The sequence below is a fragment of the Schistocerca piceifrons genome, chromosome 3, assembly GCF_021461385.2.
Source record: "Schistocerca piceifrons isolate TAMUIC-IGC-003096 chromosome 3, iqSchPice1.1, whole genome shotgun sequence".
NCBI lineage: Eukaryota > Metazoa > Arthropoda > Insecta > Orthoptera > Acrididae > Schistocerca > Schistocerca piceifrons.
The window spans coordinates 387,114,638-387,133,067 of record NC_060140.1 but is presented as its reverse complement, the minus strand read 5'-3'; the positions used below and the strand labels follow the sequence as shown (position 1 = coordinate 387,133,067).

General features: G+C 44.8%; 1 protein-coding gene across 1 annotated transcript in view; it reads left to right on the top strand.

Annotated features, from left to right (window-relative positions):
* LOC124788679 (probable serine/threonine-protein kinase DDB_G0271402) overlaps positions 1 to 18,430 on the top strand; it is a 280,476-nt gene that overhangs the window by 236,594 nt on the left and 25,452 nt on the right. The window contains exon 3 of the mRNA XM_047255960.1: positions 11,270 to 11,662. Coding sequence (XP_047111916.1) covers positions 11,270 to 11,662 — 393 coding nt within the window. The remainder of the gene's footprint in view (positions 1 to 11,269; positions 11,663 to 18,430) is intronic.

Genomic DNA, 18,430 nt, shown 5'->3' with positions numbered 1-18,430 from the left:
TTCCAAATCGGATCTTTATCTTGCTCATGAGCAATGTTCTTTAAAGATGTGGTGATGAAGTTTTCAAAGGCGACTTTCTGAATGTAAGGAATACTGAAATTTTTCTCGAGGTTGCCTTCTGTGTTACTTTTCTCAAGCCCAGCCGGTGTGCGTGACAGTGCGTCCGCAACAATGTTCTCCTTGCCGGGAATGTAGACTATTGTGAAGTGGAATTCTTGCAGAAACAATGCCCAACGTTTTAACATGTCATGATTTAATTTTGAAGACATAAGAAATTGTAATGCACGATGATCACTGTATACTTTTACGTGCTTACCAGAAAGAAAGAAACGGAATTTGTTAAATGCCCAAACGATAGCTAAAGCTTCTAATTCAGTAACAGAATAATTTTTTTCAGATTTTGTTAGCACTCGGCTAGCAAAAGCAATGGTTTTCTGAACAGTAGTGTCATTTTCTATGACTTCTTGAAATAAATGGGCACCAAGACCGACTTTAGAAGAATCTGTGCAAAGGCAGAAATCTTGTGACAGATCTGGATGAGCTAGTATTGGCGCGTTAAGCAGCGATTCTTTCAAAGAATTGAATTCCAACTGTGCTTGTTCGTCCCAGTTCCAAATAGTATTTTTTCCAGTGAGAGAACAAAGTTTTGGTGTAACTAGAATTTTCATATACAGAAAACGACGGTAAAAATTTACGAGACCTAGAAAACTGCGGACTTGTTTTTTTTGTGGATGGAGCTGGATGGCTCTGATTGCTTCTAACTTTTCAGGATCCGACTGAATGCCTTCAGAAGAAATAATATGTCCCAAAAACTTCACCTTTGTCCAAGTTAACTGTAATTCCAGATTCTGCAAAGATATGTAACACGCTGTTGAGGATGCGATTGTGTTGTTCCCATGAGGCTTCTGCTATCAGAATATAGTCCACATATAAGGTGATGTGACGTTTTAAGAACTCAGGTAATATGGAATTTAGCCCGCGAATGAATGCTGCCGAAGAAATGTTCAAACCAAAAGAAGTTTCCGAAACTGATAACAAACGCCGAAACAAAGGATAGCTGTGTATCTTCTACATTCTGGATGAAGATCGATCTGATAAAAGCTGGATCTGAGATCAATAGAAGACAACACTTTTACACCATTAAAATTTTGAAGAAGTTCTTCCATCGTTTGCGGCCTGTCTGTTTCAGGAATAATGATAGTATTGATTTGTCTCGAATCTAAGACAAGTCTGATCGATTCATTTTTCTTCTCAACAACATGTAATGGATTGTTGTATGAGCTTACTACAGGCTCAATAATGCCCTCGTCAAGCATAGATTGTATTTCTGTTCTAACACGGTCCCTATAATGTGCTGGAATTACGTATGGTCTAACACAAAATTTAGTATGCTCACGAACACGAAATTGATATTGAAATCCTTTGATAGTTCCTGTTTTGTGAGCAAAAACTGTGGAATGTACTTGTAAAATCTCAAAAAGGTCTTGCCTATCAGTGTCATTACAATTCTCAATTGTTTGAATTTTATTCTGAATTAACTCATTAGTATCAAATATGTCGTCGATATCATCCCTGTCAGTTCTTGCAGAGTGATTGTTAGTGTCTAGTTCCGTAGAAAATTCCGAACTGTTGTCTAACAGAAGGTAAAGCCGATTAATTTCCTCGTCATGGTTTGAGAGCCAGTCTTCAAATTTCATAGATATTGACTTACCTTCTTTCTCTAAACTTATTACAGCATCGTGAAAGTTTAAGATTGCTTTGTATTCATTCAAAAAGTCTACTCCCAATATAATTTCCGTCGACAATAATGGAACAATAAGAAAGTTCATAGAGAAGCTATGGCTTTGACAAAAGAATTCTACGTTGGTTTGTTGGCTTACATCTACACTTTTTCCAACGATCGCACCTTGTAATTTAATCTTACGTAACGGAAGTGTGGGGCAATCGTCCGATTTGTTGCATTTGCTAAAGGCTGTTTCACTAATTACTAAAATGGGACTGCCAGAGTCAAGTACTGCCGTAAATTTTACGTCATTTACCGTAATGTGAATCACAGGATATGCAATGTTGTTATGTTTTCCGTCGTGTTCCTGGAGTAAGATGACCCTAATGTCTTCCATTTTTACGTAATTACTAGCTACGGCAGCTGCGTCGTCAGTTTCAGAAGTACGTTTTGTGGCTGCCAGCGGTATAAGTCATTGCCTATTGTCTCTTTGTTGGCGCGCATCATTATTGGGATTTTGAGACCTAACTTCTACAAATTCACCTTGTCGAGAGGGCCGCGCCCTGTTTGAATCCCGCCAGTTCTGATGCAATTCAGGTCTGTCGTTATGATCATATCGTCTGTCGTCATGTCGGTAGATTCCATAGTTTCTTTCTTGTCGGTCACATGGTGGAGAATTTCTCCCTGAATCATAACAGCGCGCTGGACCGTTGCGTCTAAAGTCATTCTGTCTCCCTTGATAATAATTATTTTGGTTCCCATATTGTCTGTTTCTCTGATTGTCTCTGTGATAGTCACTACCGCGGAGAGGTGATCTTTCCCTGTAATTATTACTACTCTGCCAACGGTTGTCATACGGGTGATGTCTGTTTTGGTCACGATTTGTGTTGTGAGAATAGCCTTGTCGTGTCCAGTTATTATTTCTTTCATCGCGGAACTGCGACGGATGTGACCTGTAATTGTTGTGTTCCTGTTTTCGCGTTCCGCGATTGTCAGTGTCAATTTCTAATTCTTGTAAGAGTCCCTGAAAAGCTACAATGTCGTCTTTGCAACGTCCTGCCAAAATAATATGTCGTAAATGTTCAGGTAATTTGATTAAGCAAATGCGGATGAGTTCTGAGGGGCTGTATGGGTTTGACAGGTACTGATTCTTGTGCAACATGTCTTCAAAATATTTCACAAGACTGGAAAATTCAGATTGTTCAAAATATTTCATCATTATGATGCTATGTTTTACTCGGTCTTGTGTAGCTTGAGACCAATATGCTGAGAGGAAGGCATGGTAAAATTCTCCTTCACTGTGGCAATCGTGAATGGCCGATCGCATTCTTACAGCTGGTTCATTCTCTAAATAGCCACACATAAATTCTAATCTGTGCTCTAATGACCAGTTGAGGGGGAAACAATGAGAGAATTGATGAAGCCACGCTTGTGGATGAATGATGTTGCCAGAATTCTTAAATGTTTTGAATTTGGGTGTAGTAATGAACAGTTTATAGTCAAAATTATCGTGTGGGCGAGTCGCATGTCGGTCATTGTTGCGTCGTTTCGGCGTTCCATTTCAAAATTCGGTGAACCTTTCCAATTTCTTTCATAATTTCCGAAATGCGCTGTGTTATTATTTTGCGGCTTTTCCGTATTTCTAAGTCCCTCTTCCCGTGTTGGAGCGCGAGTGTCCTCTGAAATGCGTAATTATTGTATTACCTGTGACAGCTGATCTTGTACTTGCCGGATTTCTCTTTGGTGTTGTGTATTAATTTGATTCTGATTTTGTTTGAATTTCCTAATTTGTTCGTACTCTTCTGTGTCATTAAAGACTACCAGTCTTGCGTCATTCAGATTATCATCTACCTTCGTAGATAAATTATTTAGCTGATCCGAAAGTTCGACTACTTTCTCTGATAGTGAACTAATTTCCTCCATGCGTCTTTCTGAACCAATTTTCAGAGTACCTACTGTGTCCTTTAAGTTTTCCTGAGTTTTTGCAAGTTGCGTAACGGAATCGGTAGATGGAACTGAGTCAATTTTAGCTTGCAAGGTCTCATGATTTCCATGAACAATAGTTTGCAGTTCTTTTATGGCTGCTTCGTGATTCTGTAATGCATTTTCATGCCGCGAAAAAATAGGTTGAAAATGCTCACAAATTTGTGTTTTTACGTCATTACAGACTTTTTGACATTTCGATTCAATGTTATGTAACTCAGTAGTTAAATCTTCACGTGTTTGTTCAAGTGTGGTGTCTAACTTTTGAAGCTTTTGCTGTGTTTGTCTCCGATTTTGTTCCATTGTGTCTAACTGTTGCTGTGTTTGTCTCTGGTGTTGCTCCATTGTGTCTAACTGTTGCTGTGTTTGTCTCTGGTGTTGTTCCATTGTGTCGAACTTTTGAAGATTTTGTTGCATTGTGTCTAGCTTTTGAAGATTTTGTTCCATTATGTCTAACTTTTGAAGATTTTGTTCCATTGTGTCTAACTGTTGCTGCGTTTGCCTCTGATTTTGTTTCATTTGCTGCATTAATTGCAATAATAATGTATTAGTGTCTGGAATCTCTTACTCTATGCTTTTCGGCAGTGCATTTGCACCGGCAACATTTACATTTTGACGAGCAGAAAATGTGTCTTGGCTTATTTGAGAAAACGGTGAGGACCCAAAACCTGAGTCTACAGCATTTGCAATACTGTGTTCTGTCATTTCGGATTCCTGAGGCGAGCTGTTGCCGACCGATCGATCGATAATGCTTCCCTGTTCACTACTTGTTTCACTGTCTACACCATTAATTGCCGCCCGCTCCATTTCCCTATGCACAATTACCAAATCACTACTTTGAATGTCTGTTAATTCACTACACAGTGGTGCTGATAAGCTACGCTCATCGTCACTATTATTTCTCAGTTTACTTTGGAGCCTAGTGTTACGTTTTTCACACGCCATTATTGTCACAATATTTCACACGATAACACAGAAAAGCACAATTTGAAGAGCAAAAATAAGAGAACACATTAACATAGCACTGAAAAAATATCTAGTTAATTGCAAGCGCAGCTGCGAAATACTTGGTGCAAATGTACATTCATGCCACAACTGTTCTACTGTACAACAATGAAAGACTGCAACTACAAAGGAGATTCTCTCTACAATTACGCGCTAGCAATAAACTAAAGCTACACTAATTACACAAACTACAAGAAAAAATCAGAAGATTCCATGAGGTATCCTCGGCTAAGGGTCGACATATGAAACGTCCCCTTTGAAAAATTATACATGACTGTGCTTAAACTGACACACAATATTTTTTGGCGCAACGCAATCTGACTTTCAGTAATCCCTACAAAAGAATGGCCCTGACTAACATTAACCTATACGTTTCACAAATCACTTACCTCACAAAAATCTTCGTTACTGGAACTACTGCAAAACAGCGAGCGCCACTTCTGCCAGCTAAATAAAAGATTCAAACTACGGAAGGCACTAACTACTGATAGGTATAGTTAGCAAATGAAAGATTTTAGTAGAAAACAAAAAATGTATTTACCTTAACAGTCATAACATATATAGCAGTTCATGACATCCATTCTTACAAATCTACTGTTTCTGATGGACACACCTCCAGATTATCCATTCTCAAAAATCCGCCATCTCACTTCCCCACATCCACCACTGCTGGCGGCTCACCTCCAACTGCACAACGCTACGCGCTGTTAACATCCAGCTGCCCAACACTACAATGGCAGACAACAATGCAAACTAGCCACAGACTGCACACAGCACAGCCAGTGATTTTCATACAGAGCGCTACTTGGCGTTACCAATAAGAAAACCTAAACAGCCTTCTTACACTAACAACACAGATATCATAATAGAACTTTTTAAAAATTGTTTTACTAACTGCAACTATTGCCCTTTAAGTAACAGTATTGTGTTTCTGGTTGCCCGCAGTGATTTCTGGGCTGCAAGCGTATTTATGTGAAGGCTGTTCTTTGCATTTTGAATTATTTCGGTACTAATACATGCATATTTTAGGAATAACCATTTTCTTTGTGTATTGTAACCCTGTCTATCTCATAGGCTTTTATAAAATTTTTATTAAATTACTTTACAAGCGTTTGTATAAAGTTTGATAGTTCCCGTACCCAGAAACAGATAGCAACATTTATCTCCAACTTTTTGCATTTGAGCGTTAGCCCGTTTTCTAGCGCATGTCTTCAATTTTCCCACGGACAGCGCACCGGAGTTATTGCACACCAAACATAAAGCTGTCAAATAAATACCATCTTTTTCCTCATTGTTCGAAGAATTACCAACAACTCGTCACGAATAGGATGGAGATAATACTCGTGATTAACGTAAATTTTACACCATTTGATCAAAAGCATCTGGACACCTATTAGTGGACTTTAATATGTGGTGTATTCACTCCTCTCCCTTATGGCATCTTGAACTCTGCTGGGACACTTTCAGCGTATCTCAATGTTTGTGGAGGAATAGCACCAAAACCAGAGAAAGTAGGGATGTTAGACGCTGGGGTCTTGAGAGAAGTCGACGTTCTGACTCATCCCAAAGGTATTCCATTAGGTTCAGGTCGGTACTCTGGACAGGCCATTCCATTTCAGGAATTTTATCGTTCACAAGCCATTGCCTCACAGTTCCCACAGCTTCCGCATTATGATATGGTGCATTGTCACGCTGATAGAATCACAATCTCCAAACTGTTGCTCTGGTGTATACAGTACACAGTGCTGCAAAACTCGTTCACGTCGTTCCAGATGCGTTTTCGTGTGCGTAATAAGGTAATCACACTCTAACCACGAAAAACACTACCATACCATAAAGCCAACTCCTCCGTTCTTCACTGTTCGTACTACACACGATAACAGACATCGTTCTCTGGGCATTCGCCCTCATTGGATTGCCACAGGGTACAGAGTGATTCGTCACTCCAAATCACTCGTTTCCACTCATTCACTGTACAGTCACTCATTACATCCCTTCAGGACTACAGAAATACGCGGTAACTGCCCGAGCATTGTACCCCAATCTTTTTAACTTCCTGCGCACAGGCTTTGAGCTATGTGGACTGTTGGCAGCTCTTTCGAACGCAAGAGTGATTCCTTCACGTGATTTTTACACAGTCGAGTCATATTCATATGACCATCTGTCAAAAGCTAGAATAACCACCTTTTGCACTGTGGACCGCTGAGAGGTTCTGGAAGGTTCTGGAAGGTACTGAAAGTGATATGGAGCCACGCCGACTGCAGTGCCACGTCCAGCTGCTCTAGTTTTCTCGGTTAATGATCCACGGCGCTAACAGACGCATCGAGATCGTCCTACAGATTCTGGATAGGGTTAAATTCGGGGAGTTAAGTGGCCAGAGGAGAGCGATAAACTCATCCTGGTGTTCTTCGAGCTACACATGAATATGCGGGGTCTGAGACACGCTGCAATGGCGTGCTGGTAGGTGCCATCGTGCGGAGGAAAAACAAACTGAATGTAGGGGTGTACATGGTCCATGAGGATAGATGCGTACTTGTGTAGATCCAGTGGTGTCTTCCAGAATGACGATACTATCCAGGTAATGACACGAAAACATTCCCCAGACCATACAGATCCCTTGATCGATTGATGCAGGGTCACTGGTTTCAGATTTTTCGCGCCGGTGGAGCATAAAACGTGATTCATCTGCAACGACCACTTGTCACCACTCAGCGGACGTTCAGTTGCGGCAGTGGCGGAAATTCCATCCTTCGTCGGCTATGAACAGCAGTTAGCATGGGTGCATGAACTAGGCTTCTGCCACAAAGAACCATATAGAGCAACGTTTGCTGGACAGTGGTTGAGGAGATACTGTTGGCAGCCCCCTGGTTCATCCGGGTGACCAGTTGTTCAACAGTTGCACATCTGTTCACGCACGCACGTGTTCACAGCCATTATTCACCTCTGTCATCTATGGCCTATGGTTGCCTAGGCTCCGGGTTTGGATGGCGCCATTTTTCCATGCACGGTATATTTTAACCAAAGCGGCACGCAGTTTATAAACTTAATCGTATTGAAAATGTTGCACCCTTGGCCCGAAAGCCAATGATCATGTTCTTTCGGACGTCAGACGAATCGCTCCGTTTCCACAGTGTTTTCATCGTCCCCCAGGCGCGCTAGAGCTGCCACCTGCCATCTGGGAGTAGTTATTCTACGTAGATGTCGAACGTAGACGGTGATCACATTAATGGGAGTAGACTGTGTATAGCCATCCTCTACTATGGCCGGCCATCCCGTCCTGTAATACACGAGGTCTGCCTGGTACTGAATCGGCTGTGCTTGTTCCTTAGCGGCACCACTTCACTGTCACGTCACCAACAGTTAACATGGTCAGGTGTGAAAGGGTTGAATTGTCCCTGATAGATTTGTTACTCAGTGCCTAATCCACGTTCTAAGTCATTGAGTTTATCTGACCGATTCAGTCTGTGATGTCGTCAGTCATACGACCACACCGCCGCCTGAGAGATCGATCTACCGGATGCGATTCTCTCGATAAACGGAACAGAAGGACAGCTGTGTCAGCCAAAGAGTACACAGCCACTCGCAGTACCGATGCTCGCCGCGAGGCGCCGCTAGGCCACTTCATGTGCAGCAGGAGAGTAGTGCCGTTGTGCCAGTCTACAGTTCGTAGCCGCGCTCAGTGGTCACCCTGCGCCGATGTCATCGTCTGCAGCTCAGTCGTTGCTGCCATCAAGTCTTTGTAGCTCTGTTCCAAGTTAGTCTTCAAATTCACCGGATTCGACATTCAAGATTACGAGAGATTAATTCGTGACTGCAAGATTTGTGAGTTGTAAATTATGTCATTCTACAGACGCTTAGTCTATAATTATCAACCAACTGATCATGGACTACAGCAAAGTTAAGTAATAAACACTTTCTTGTTTTGTACTCCTGCTAATTGTGTTTTCCTGTTGTAGCTACCAAGCAGTCTTGACTTGGACAGGATTTGTGATTGGTGTAAAGAATGGCAGCTAACTCTAAATATAGATAAATGTAAATTAATGCAGATGAATAGGAAAAAGAATCCCGTAATGTTTGAATACTCTATTAGTAGTGTAGCGCTTGACACAGTCATGTCGATTAAATATTTGGGCGTAACATTGCAGAGCGATATGAAGTGGGACAAGCATGTAATGGCAGTTGTGGGGAAGGCGGATAGTCGTCTTCGGTTCAGTGGTAGAATTTTGGGAGGATGTGGTTCATCTGTAAAGGAGACCGCTTATAAAACACTAATACGACCTATTCTTGAGTACTGCTCGAGCGTTTGGGATCCCTGTCAGGTCGGATTGAGGGAGGACATAGAAGCAATTCAGAGGCGGGCTGCTAGATTTGTTACTGGTAGGTTTGATCATCACGCGAGTGTTAGGAACTTGGGTGGGAGTCTCTAGAGGAAAGGAAGCGTTCTTTTCGTGAATCGCTACTGCGTAAATTTAGAGAACCAGCATTTGAGGCTGACTGCAGTACAATTTTACTGCCGCCAACTTACATTTCGCGGAAAGACCACAAAGATAAGATAAGAGAGATTAGAGCTCGTACAGAAGCATATAGGCTGTCATTTTTCCCTCGTCCTGTTTGGGAGTGGAACTGGGAGAGAAGATGCTAGTTGTGGTACGAGGTACCCACCGCCACGCCCCGTATGGTGGATTGCGGAGTATGTATGTGGATGTAGATGTAGAACCCACGTTTCCACCTCCTTGGCTACCTCATGTTGATGGACTCGATTACGGTGGAAGAACTAGAGCCATCACAGTCTGCCGTTGATGCTTCTCTACTGACAACACAACACTCACCGTCTCCATTTACACCGACGCGTCCGCGTCTCGCGACATACGGTTGCCACTTCCGCATTATACAGGGTGTTACAAAAAGGTACGGCCAAACTTTCAGGGAAACATTCCTCACACACAAATAAAGAAAAGATGTTATGTGGACATATGTCCGGAAACGCTTAATTTCCATGTTAGAGCTGATTTTAGTTTCGTCAGTATGTACTGTACTTCCTCGATTCACCGCCAGTTGGCCCAATTGAAGGAACGTAATGTTGACTTCAGTGCTTGTGTTGACATGCGACTCATTTCTCTACAGTACTAGCATCAAGCACATCAGTACGTAGCATCAACAGGTTAGTGTTCATCACGAACGTGGTTTTGCAGTCAGTGCAATGTTTACTAATGCGGAGTTGGCAGACGCCCATTTGATGTATGGATTAGCACGGGGCAATAGCCGTGGCGCGGTACGTTTGTATCGAGACAGATTTGCAGAACGAAGGTGTCCCGACAGGAAGACGTTCGAAGCAATTGATCGGCTTCTTATGGAGCACGGAACATACCAGCCTATTACTCGCGACTGGGGATTACCTAGAACGACGAGGACACCTGCAATGGACGAGACAATTCTTCGTGCAGTTGACGATAACCCTAATGTCACCGTCAGAGAAGTTGCTGCTGTACAAGGTAACGTTGACCACGTCACTGTATGGAGAGTGCTGCGGGAGAACAAGTTGTTTCCGTACCATGTACAGCGTGTGTAGGCACTATCAGCAGCTGATTGGCCTCCACGGGCACACTTCTGCGAGTGGTTCATTCAACATTTCAGTGCAAATGTTATCTTTACGGATGAGGCTTCATTACAACATGATCAAATTGTAAATTTTCACAATCAACATGTGTGGGCTGACGAGAATCCGCACGCAGTTGTGCAATCACGTCATCAACACAGATTTTCTGTGAACGTTTGGGTAGGCATTGTTGGTGATGTCTCGATTGGGCCCCATGTTCTTCCACCTACACTCAATGGAGCACGTTATTATGATTTCGTACGGGATACTCTACCTGTGCTGCTAGAACATGTGCCTTTACAAGTACGACACAACATGTGGTTCATGCACGATGGAGCTCCTGCACATTTCAGTCGAAGTGTTCGTATGCTTCTCAACAACAGAGTCGGTGACCGATGGATTGGTAGAGGCGGACCAATTCCATGGCCTCCACGCTCTACTGACCTCAGTCCTCTTGACTTTCATTTATGGGGGCATTTGAAAGCTCTTGTCTACGCAACCCCTGTACCAAATGTAGAGACCCTTCGTGTGATACAATACGCCATTCTTCAGGGCTGCATCAGCACATCAGGGATTCCATGCGACGGAGGGTGGATGCATGTATCCTCGCTAACGGAGGACATTTTGAGCATTTCCTGTAACAAAGTGTTTGAAGTCACGCCGGTACGTTCTGTTGCTGTGTGTTTCCATTCCATGATTAATGTGATTTGAAGAGAAGTAATAAAATGAGCTCTAACATGGAAAGTAAGCGTTTCCGGACACATGTCCACACAACATATTTTCTTTCTTTGAGTGTGAGGAATGTTTCCTGAAAGCTTGGCCGTACCTTTCTGTAACACCCTGTATAGAGGTTCCCCGGTACTTTCGATCAGATAGTATACATCGACAGTGCTCCACACAACTTAGACGACGGGCTAGGTGTCCGTGTAGTTACCAGCACCCCCGGTGTGGTGTGTCCACAGTCGTACGGTGGGGGCAGCACGACGAGTGGAGGCTGCTCGCCGCCCGAGTCGCGCGCCGGGGGCTCCATCTACGAGAACTACTACCAGTACGCGGACATCGAGGACGAGGAGGAGGAGGAGGAGGAGGAGGAGGACGCGGTGGGCGGGCGCAGCGAGGAGGCGCTCGAGCTGCAGCCGCTGAGCCGCGCCGCCACCTGCGCCTCGGTGCTGGCCGCCGGCTCCGCCTCCGCCTCGGCGTCGGCGTCGGCCGACTCGGCCAGCGTGCGCGGCGCGGGGACGGGCTGCGACGGCGCGCGCCACCATCAGCACCACCAGCAGCACCAGCGGCCGCGGCCCGGCCGCCTGCGCAGGGTGCCCACCGTACTCAGCGCCACAGACCGCCGCCGCTCCACGGTGAGTGCCCCCCGTCCCGCTGCAGAACACACCGCCACCTCCAGCCTGCGCCTGTCCACAGAAACTGCACGTATATATATAGATGTATGTGTATGTAAACATATGTGTAGTCTGAGTCAATGTTTCAGCATGATTCTGAAACTCCTGAAACAGTTTCAACCAGTCTTACTTGGCATATGTATTAGTTCCAGGAGATAATTACTGTGAGGAGTGAAACACACCTCTATACCCAGGCGGAAGAAAATAGCATCACCAAACCTACACTACTGGCCATTAAAATTGCTACACCAAGAAGAAATGCAGATGATAAGCGGGTATTCATTGGACAAATATATTATACTAGAACCACCTCTGGCCGTAATAACGGCCTTGATACGCATGGGCATTGAGTCAAACAGAGCTTGGATGGCGTGTACAGGTACAGCTGGCCATGCAGCTTCAACACGATACCACAGTTCATCAAGAGTAGTGACTGGCGTATAGTGACGTTTCCAAATGGTGATTGATCTGGAGTCTGTGCTGGCCAGGGCAGCAGTCGAACATTTTCTGTATCCAGAAGCGCCCGTACAGACCTGCAACATGCGGTCGTGCATTATCCTGCTGAAATGTAGGGTTTCGCAGGGATCGAATAAAGGATAGAGCCACGGGTCGTAAGACATCTGAAATGTAACGTCCACTGTTCAAAGTGCCGTCAATACGAACAAGAGGTGGCCGAGACGTGCAACCAGTGGCACCCCATACCATCACGCCTGGTGATACGTCTGTGTGGCAATGACGAATACACGCTTCCAATGTGCGTTCACCGCAATGTCGCCAAACACGGATCCGACCATCATGACGCTGTAAACAGAACCTGGATTCATCCGAAAAAATGTCGTTTTGCCATTCGTGCACCCAGGTTCGTCGTTGAGTACACCATCGCAGGCGCTCCTGTCTGTGATGCAGCGTCAAGGGTAACCGCAGCCATGGTCTCCGAGTTGATAGTCCAAGCTGCTGCAAAAGTCGTCGAACTGTTCGTGCAGATGATTGTTGTCTTGCAAACGTCCCCATCTGTTGACTCAGGGATCGAGACGTGGCTGCACGATCCGTTACAGCCAGACGGATAAGATGCCTGTCATCTCGACTGCTTGTGATACGAGGCTGTTGGGATCCAGCACGGCGTTTCGTATCACCCTCCTGAACCCACCGGTTCCATATTCTGCTAACAGTCATTGGATATCGACCAACGCGAGCAGCAATGTCGCGATACGATAAACCGCAATCGCGATAGGCTACAATCCGACCTTTATCTAAGTCGGAAACGTGATGGTACGCATTTCTCCTCCTTACACAACGTTTCACCAGGCTGCACCGGTCAACTGCTGTTTGTGTATGAGAAATCGGTTGCAAACTTTCCTCATGTCAGCACGTTGTAGGTGTCGCCACCGGCGCCAACCTTGTGTGAATGCTCTGAAGAGCTAATCATTTGCATATCGCAGCATCTTCTTCCTGTCGGTTAAATTTCGCATCTGTAGCACGTCATCTTCCCGGTGTAGAAATTTTAATGGCCAGTAGTGTAATTAATGTAAAGTAATGAAACTTCGAGAATATATTTCTCTAGATAACGTATTTAAATGATTAACATTGCAGGATCAAAGTTTAATGTAAGCGCGAGGTAAGCGCTGCAAATTTGAAAAGCTGTTATATTAACAACCGATGCAACGTCAAACTGGTGACCACAAGGATACAAAATCGCATGCATTGTGATAAACAGGTGCCGAATCTCAGTTTGTGAGATGGACATCCATGCCTGTTGCTCTTTATCGGTCGATACGGGGACGGTTAATGTTATTTTTGGGTGACGGTGAAATTGTCGTCCGATGATGTCCCATATGCGCTGGATTGGAGACAGGTGTGGTGATCGACTAGGCCAAGGCAACACGTCGACACTCTGTAGAGCGTATTGGGTTACAACAGCGGTATGTGGGCGAGCGTTATTCTGTTGGAAAACACCCCTGCAATGGTGTTCTTGAATTGCAGCACAGTATGTCAGATAACCGGACTGACGTATAAATTTGCAGTCACGGTGCGGCGGATAACCACGAAAATGCTCCAGCTGTCATACAAAATCGCACCCTAGACCTAACTCCAGGTATACGTCCAGTGTGTCTAGCACACAGACAGGTTGGCTGTAGGCCCTCAACTGAGCTCCTGAGCCCTCAACTGAGCTCCTGCTAACAGACACAGAGTCAGAACAAGCTATCATCAGAAAACAAAACAGTCTTGCACCCAGCCCTCAAATGAGCTCTAATTAGGCACCATTGAAGGCACAAATGGCTGTCGTTTGGGGTCAGTGGGGAATGCAGGCTACAGGGCGTCTCGTTCGAAACAGTCTTTGAAGTAAACGATTTCTAACATTTCGTTTTGTCACAGTGATGCCAACTGTTGCTCTAGTGGCTGCTGCAGATGCAGTACGACGCGCCAGAGCCGAACACCGACCACGACGCTCTGCGCTCTCGGTAGTACCACGTGGCCGTCCAGAGCCCGGTCGTCAAGCGACCACCGCTGCCAGCAATCATGTACAGACGCTACACTCCTGCCAAGTCTTTCTGCAATATCGTAGAAGGAACACCCAGCTCCTTGTAGACCTATTACACGACCTCGTTCAAACTAAGGGATGTTCTGATACTGGCGTCTTTGTAACTTTAAAGGCATTCTGCCACTCTCAAAGGTAAGTATCGCTCACGATCGTTACAGCGTGCATTTAAAGCAAACTTGATTTGCATCCTCATAGTGGCGTGACTAGCGCCTCTTATGGAACTGGCGCGAAATTTCAATAGACATCGTATTTCAGATGTAGGTACACGCCTACTAACTTTCGTTTGTGTCACACAACTCCTGCTTGATGTTTTTTTCCCCTTCATTGTATGTGAGGTTGGGGTATCAAAGGGTTGATATGTAAACTTAATGGAACGGATATTAGGAAATATTTTAATAGGTACTGGAGCCTGCTAGTGGATTTGCCCACAGAAAAATAAAATATCCTTCAAAGCACTTTTTTACTTCTCAATAACTAAATCTCCCTGTTCACAAGTTTCCTCATTTAATGTCAATTGAAGAATTAAAAATTAAAGCATAAAGATTATATAAAAATTTTTCCACTGACCACAGATTAAGAACCTCAAAACAGTTAAAACCAGTAAATCATTCTACACTCGACACGCAGTAAATAAGAAAGTGAGAAGATAAAACACAACTTTTCTCTAGAACATAATTCATCTGAGCACAATATTCAGTGGAACAGACCCATCCTGTGAAATGTCAAACCGCTCAATATTTAGCCCAAAACACCACTACAGTACAGACTATAGATCATTTCAACACAATAGTTCAAATGACCAGGTAACAGTAAATTGGAACACAAATAACAAGTCTGCCGACGTAGCTGGTTGCCATCGGAGGACCTGGGCTCGACTCCCGATGCTACCAATAATTTTTCCTTGGTGGGAGAACTGGTGTGGGGTGCACTCAGCCTCTTGATGCTAATTGAGGATCTATTTGAAAGAGGGGTAGGAACACAGTCCTCTGGAAAGTTGGTTAAATGCCGGGAGAACAGTACTCTGGTCCCATTCCACTCCATACCATATCCGCCCCATGCAGCAACGCATGGATGACACGGCAGGTGGTCGACATCTCATGGTACTTCAAGGCCTCTACGAGAACACAAACAACGTCCTGTTCCTGTGAACAATGAATTATTACCCGCCTGTTATTTCCCAAATTGGCCCGTAAGTGATATTAAATTCGAAATGAAAACAAGAAACAACTCAGAATAAATTAATCCCCAGAGAAAAATGTATACTCATGCTCATAAATTAAGGATAATGCGGATACATGGTGAAACAACGCTTTCAGGGTATGACCATGCGGTGCATTTGACCTGCGGTCGTTGCACGGTGGCGCTTGCATCAGCCCACATACGCAGAGGTGTGTTGGTGCATGTCAGAGTACGGTGCAGCGAGTAAGTGGGCAGACGTCTTCAGATGTGCTAATGGTGATTGTGTGATGAAAATGGCTCAAAGAACAAATACTGATGACGTTGTGAGGGGTAGAAACTAGGGCGACTAGAGGCAGGTCAAACACAGCAGGTCGTAGCACGGGTCCTCCGTGTGACACAAAGTGTGATCTCAAGATTATGGCAACGATTCCTGCAGACAAGAAACGTGTCCAGGCGCTACAGTACGGGACGTCCACAGTGTACAACACCACAAGAAGACCGATATCTCACCATCAGTGCCCGCAGACTGCCACGGAGTACTGCAGCTAGCCTTGCTCAGGACCTTACCGCAGTCACTGGAACAGTTGCCTCCAGACACACAGTCTACAGACGACTGAACAGACGTGGTTTATTCGCACAAAGATCTGCAAGGTGCATTACACTGACCCCTGGTCAGAGGAGAGCCCGAAAAGCCTGGTGTCAAGGACACAGTACATGGTCATTGGAACAGTGGTCCAGGTTATGTTCATGGACGAGTCCAGGTATAGTCTGAACAGTGATTCTCGACGGGTTTTCATCTAGCATGAACCAGGAACCCGATACCAACCCCTTACCGTCCTTGAAAGGGACCTGTATGAAGGTCGTGGTTTGATAGTGTGAGGTGGGATTATGATTGGTGCATGTACACCCCTGCATGTCTTTGACAGAGGAATTGTAACAGGTCAGGTGTATTGGGACGTCATTTTGCACCAGTATGTCCGCCTTTTCAGGAGCGCAGTGGGTCCCACCTTCCTCCTGAAGGATGATAACGCACGGCCCCACCGAGCTGCGATCGTGGAGGAGTATCTTGAAACAGAAGATATCAGGCGAATGGAGTTGCCTGCCTGTTGCCCAGACCTAAACCCCATCGAGCACGTCTGGGATGCTCTCGGTCGACGTATCGCTGCACGTCTTCAAATCCCTACGACACTTCAGGAGCTCCGACAGGCACTGGTGCAAGAATGGGAGGTTATACCCCATCAGGTGTTCGACCAACTGATCCAGAGTATGCCAACCCGTTGTGGGGCCTGTGTATGTGTGCATGGTGATCATATCCCATATTGATGTCGTGGTACATGCGCAGGAAAGAGTGGCGTTTTGTAGCAAATGTGTTTGTTACGGCTTTCTCTACTTATCACCAATTCCGTGGACTTGCAAATCTGTGTCGTGTGTTTTCCCTACGTGCCTATGCTATTAGCGCCAGTTCAGTGTAGTGCCACGTTGTGTAGCACCACGTTCTGCAATTATCCTTAATTTATGAGCATGATTGTAATATGAATCAGTGTCAGTGACTGCCAGTACTTTGTAAACAATCATTTCTTCTATTGAACTGCTTATACACCTAAATAGGAAGCCTCGATGAAATCATCTTGCACTTGGCTACAGCCGAGGGGTTGCGCTGTGGATCATAAAAGTCAGCTAGGAAACAGCAGAATTCGCGGAAGACCCGTAGGCCCACTCGAACACATCAAGGAATCTTCCCAGGAGATCAGATTGGACAAAGCTTTGAAGGAAGCCGATTCTGCTCGGACGCCCAAAGTCACAATGCGGATTGTATCTCTAGGCAGTGCGGAAAAAACGGAGACTGACTTTGCCGAGCTGTGAGTGGTCTGAGGATACATGCTGTTTTCTAATAACATCCTAACGCCTAGATCGCAAAAATATTTCGTTATTTAAGACTGCCGGTATCGACAGAGTTTGCTCTCACCTTCAGGTCTTAAAAAATCTTTTCGTTATGAAACGTGTTTATTTTAAGTCGGACCTCACTCCAATAATTTTAAGACCTAAGATGACAGTAAATTCTGTCGAAACTGGTTGTTTTAAATAAAGAAATATTCACGTGATCCTGGCTGCAGATTGTTTTTAGCAAGTAAAACAGATCACTCCTTCTGTCTCCTCAAAATGAGAAAATCCAAACATGCTGTTATGTCAGAGTTCCGCAGGTAATCAGAATTCGTCGAAACATCTTAGAGTGGAATAGCAACAGAAAAGTTTGGGGCACCTTTGAAGACTGTGTGGCACCGCCACCACCTTCAGGTCCCACAGGAAAACCTTTAACGAACTGTAAAAACAGCTACCATTGGCTAACCTAAATAACATAGAAGTCGAAGTAAGAAACATGATTGTGCTTACGCAGGTCTGACCTTATCGGCCATCACCCAAACGTACACAGAGGGAGAGAGTAGGACGGAGTTTTATGAAAGCGGCTGCTTTGGCTACCTGTGCAAGACTCACGGGCAGGCCCACACTTCCATCAGTTGTTGTTCCTGCGTCACAACATGCACCCTCACAAGGGAAGACATTTTTAATTGAAAGTCGCTGCCCGGTATCGACGGATAAATACTATATTGCAATGCCTGTGGTGTGAAGAAGAACGATGCAGTACAGCGATTTCATGACTCGTTAAACACCTGAAACAAGGGCAAGGGAGGGGACCGGCGTCTTTTAAAACAACTTCTTACTAAACGGCATTTCCAATACTTGTCATTCAGCCAATCAAATTATGTGATGCCAGAAGACCGCAGAGAACTGAGCCCTCCTTGTCGGGAACAGACTTCAGAAAGCTGCTCTCCAGCCAAGCACCACCTCAGGCAGACTTCACTCTGGCAGCAAGAGGCTCCCATCTAGCGAAGTTGAACTTAGATGCAAGTTATAGGTAAATAGTTAATGAGCGATTTTACAGCCATTTCAGCCGCCTCCAGCAGAATATGAGTGTGGTCAGACCCAGTCGCAACAGCGAAGTGAACTGCAGA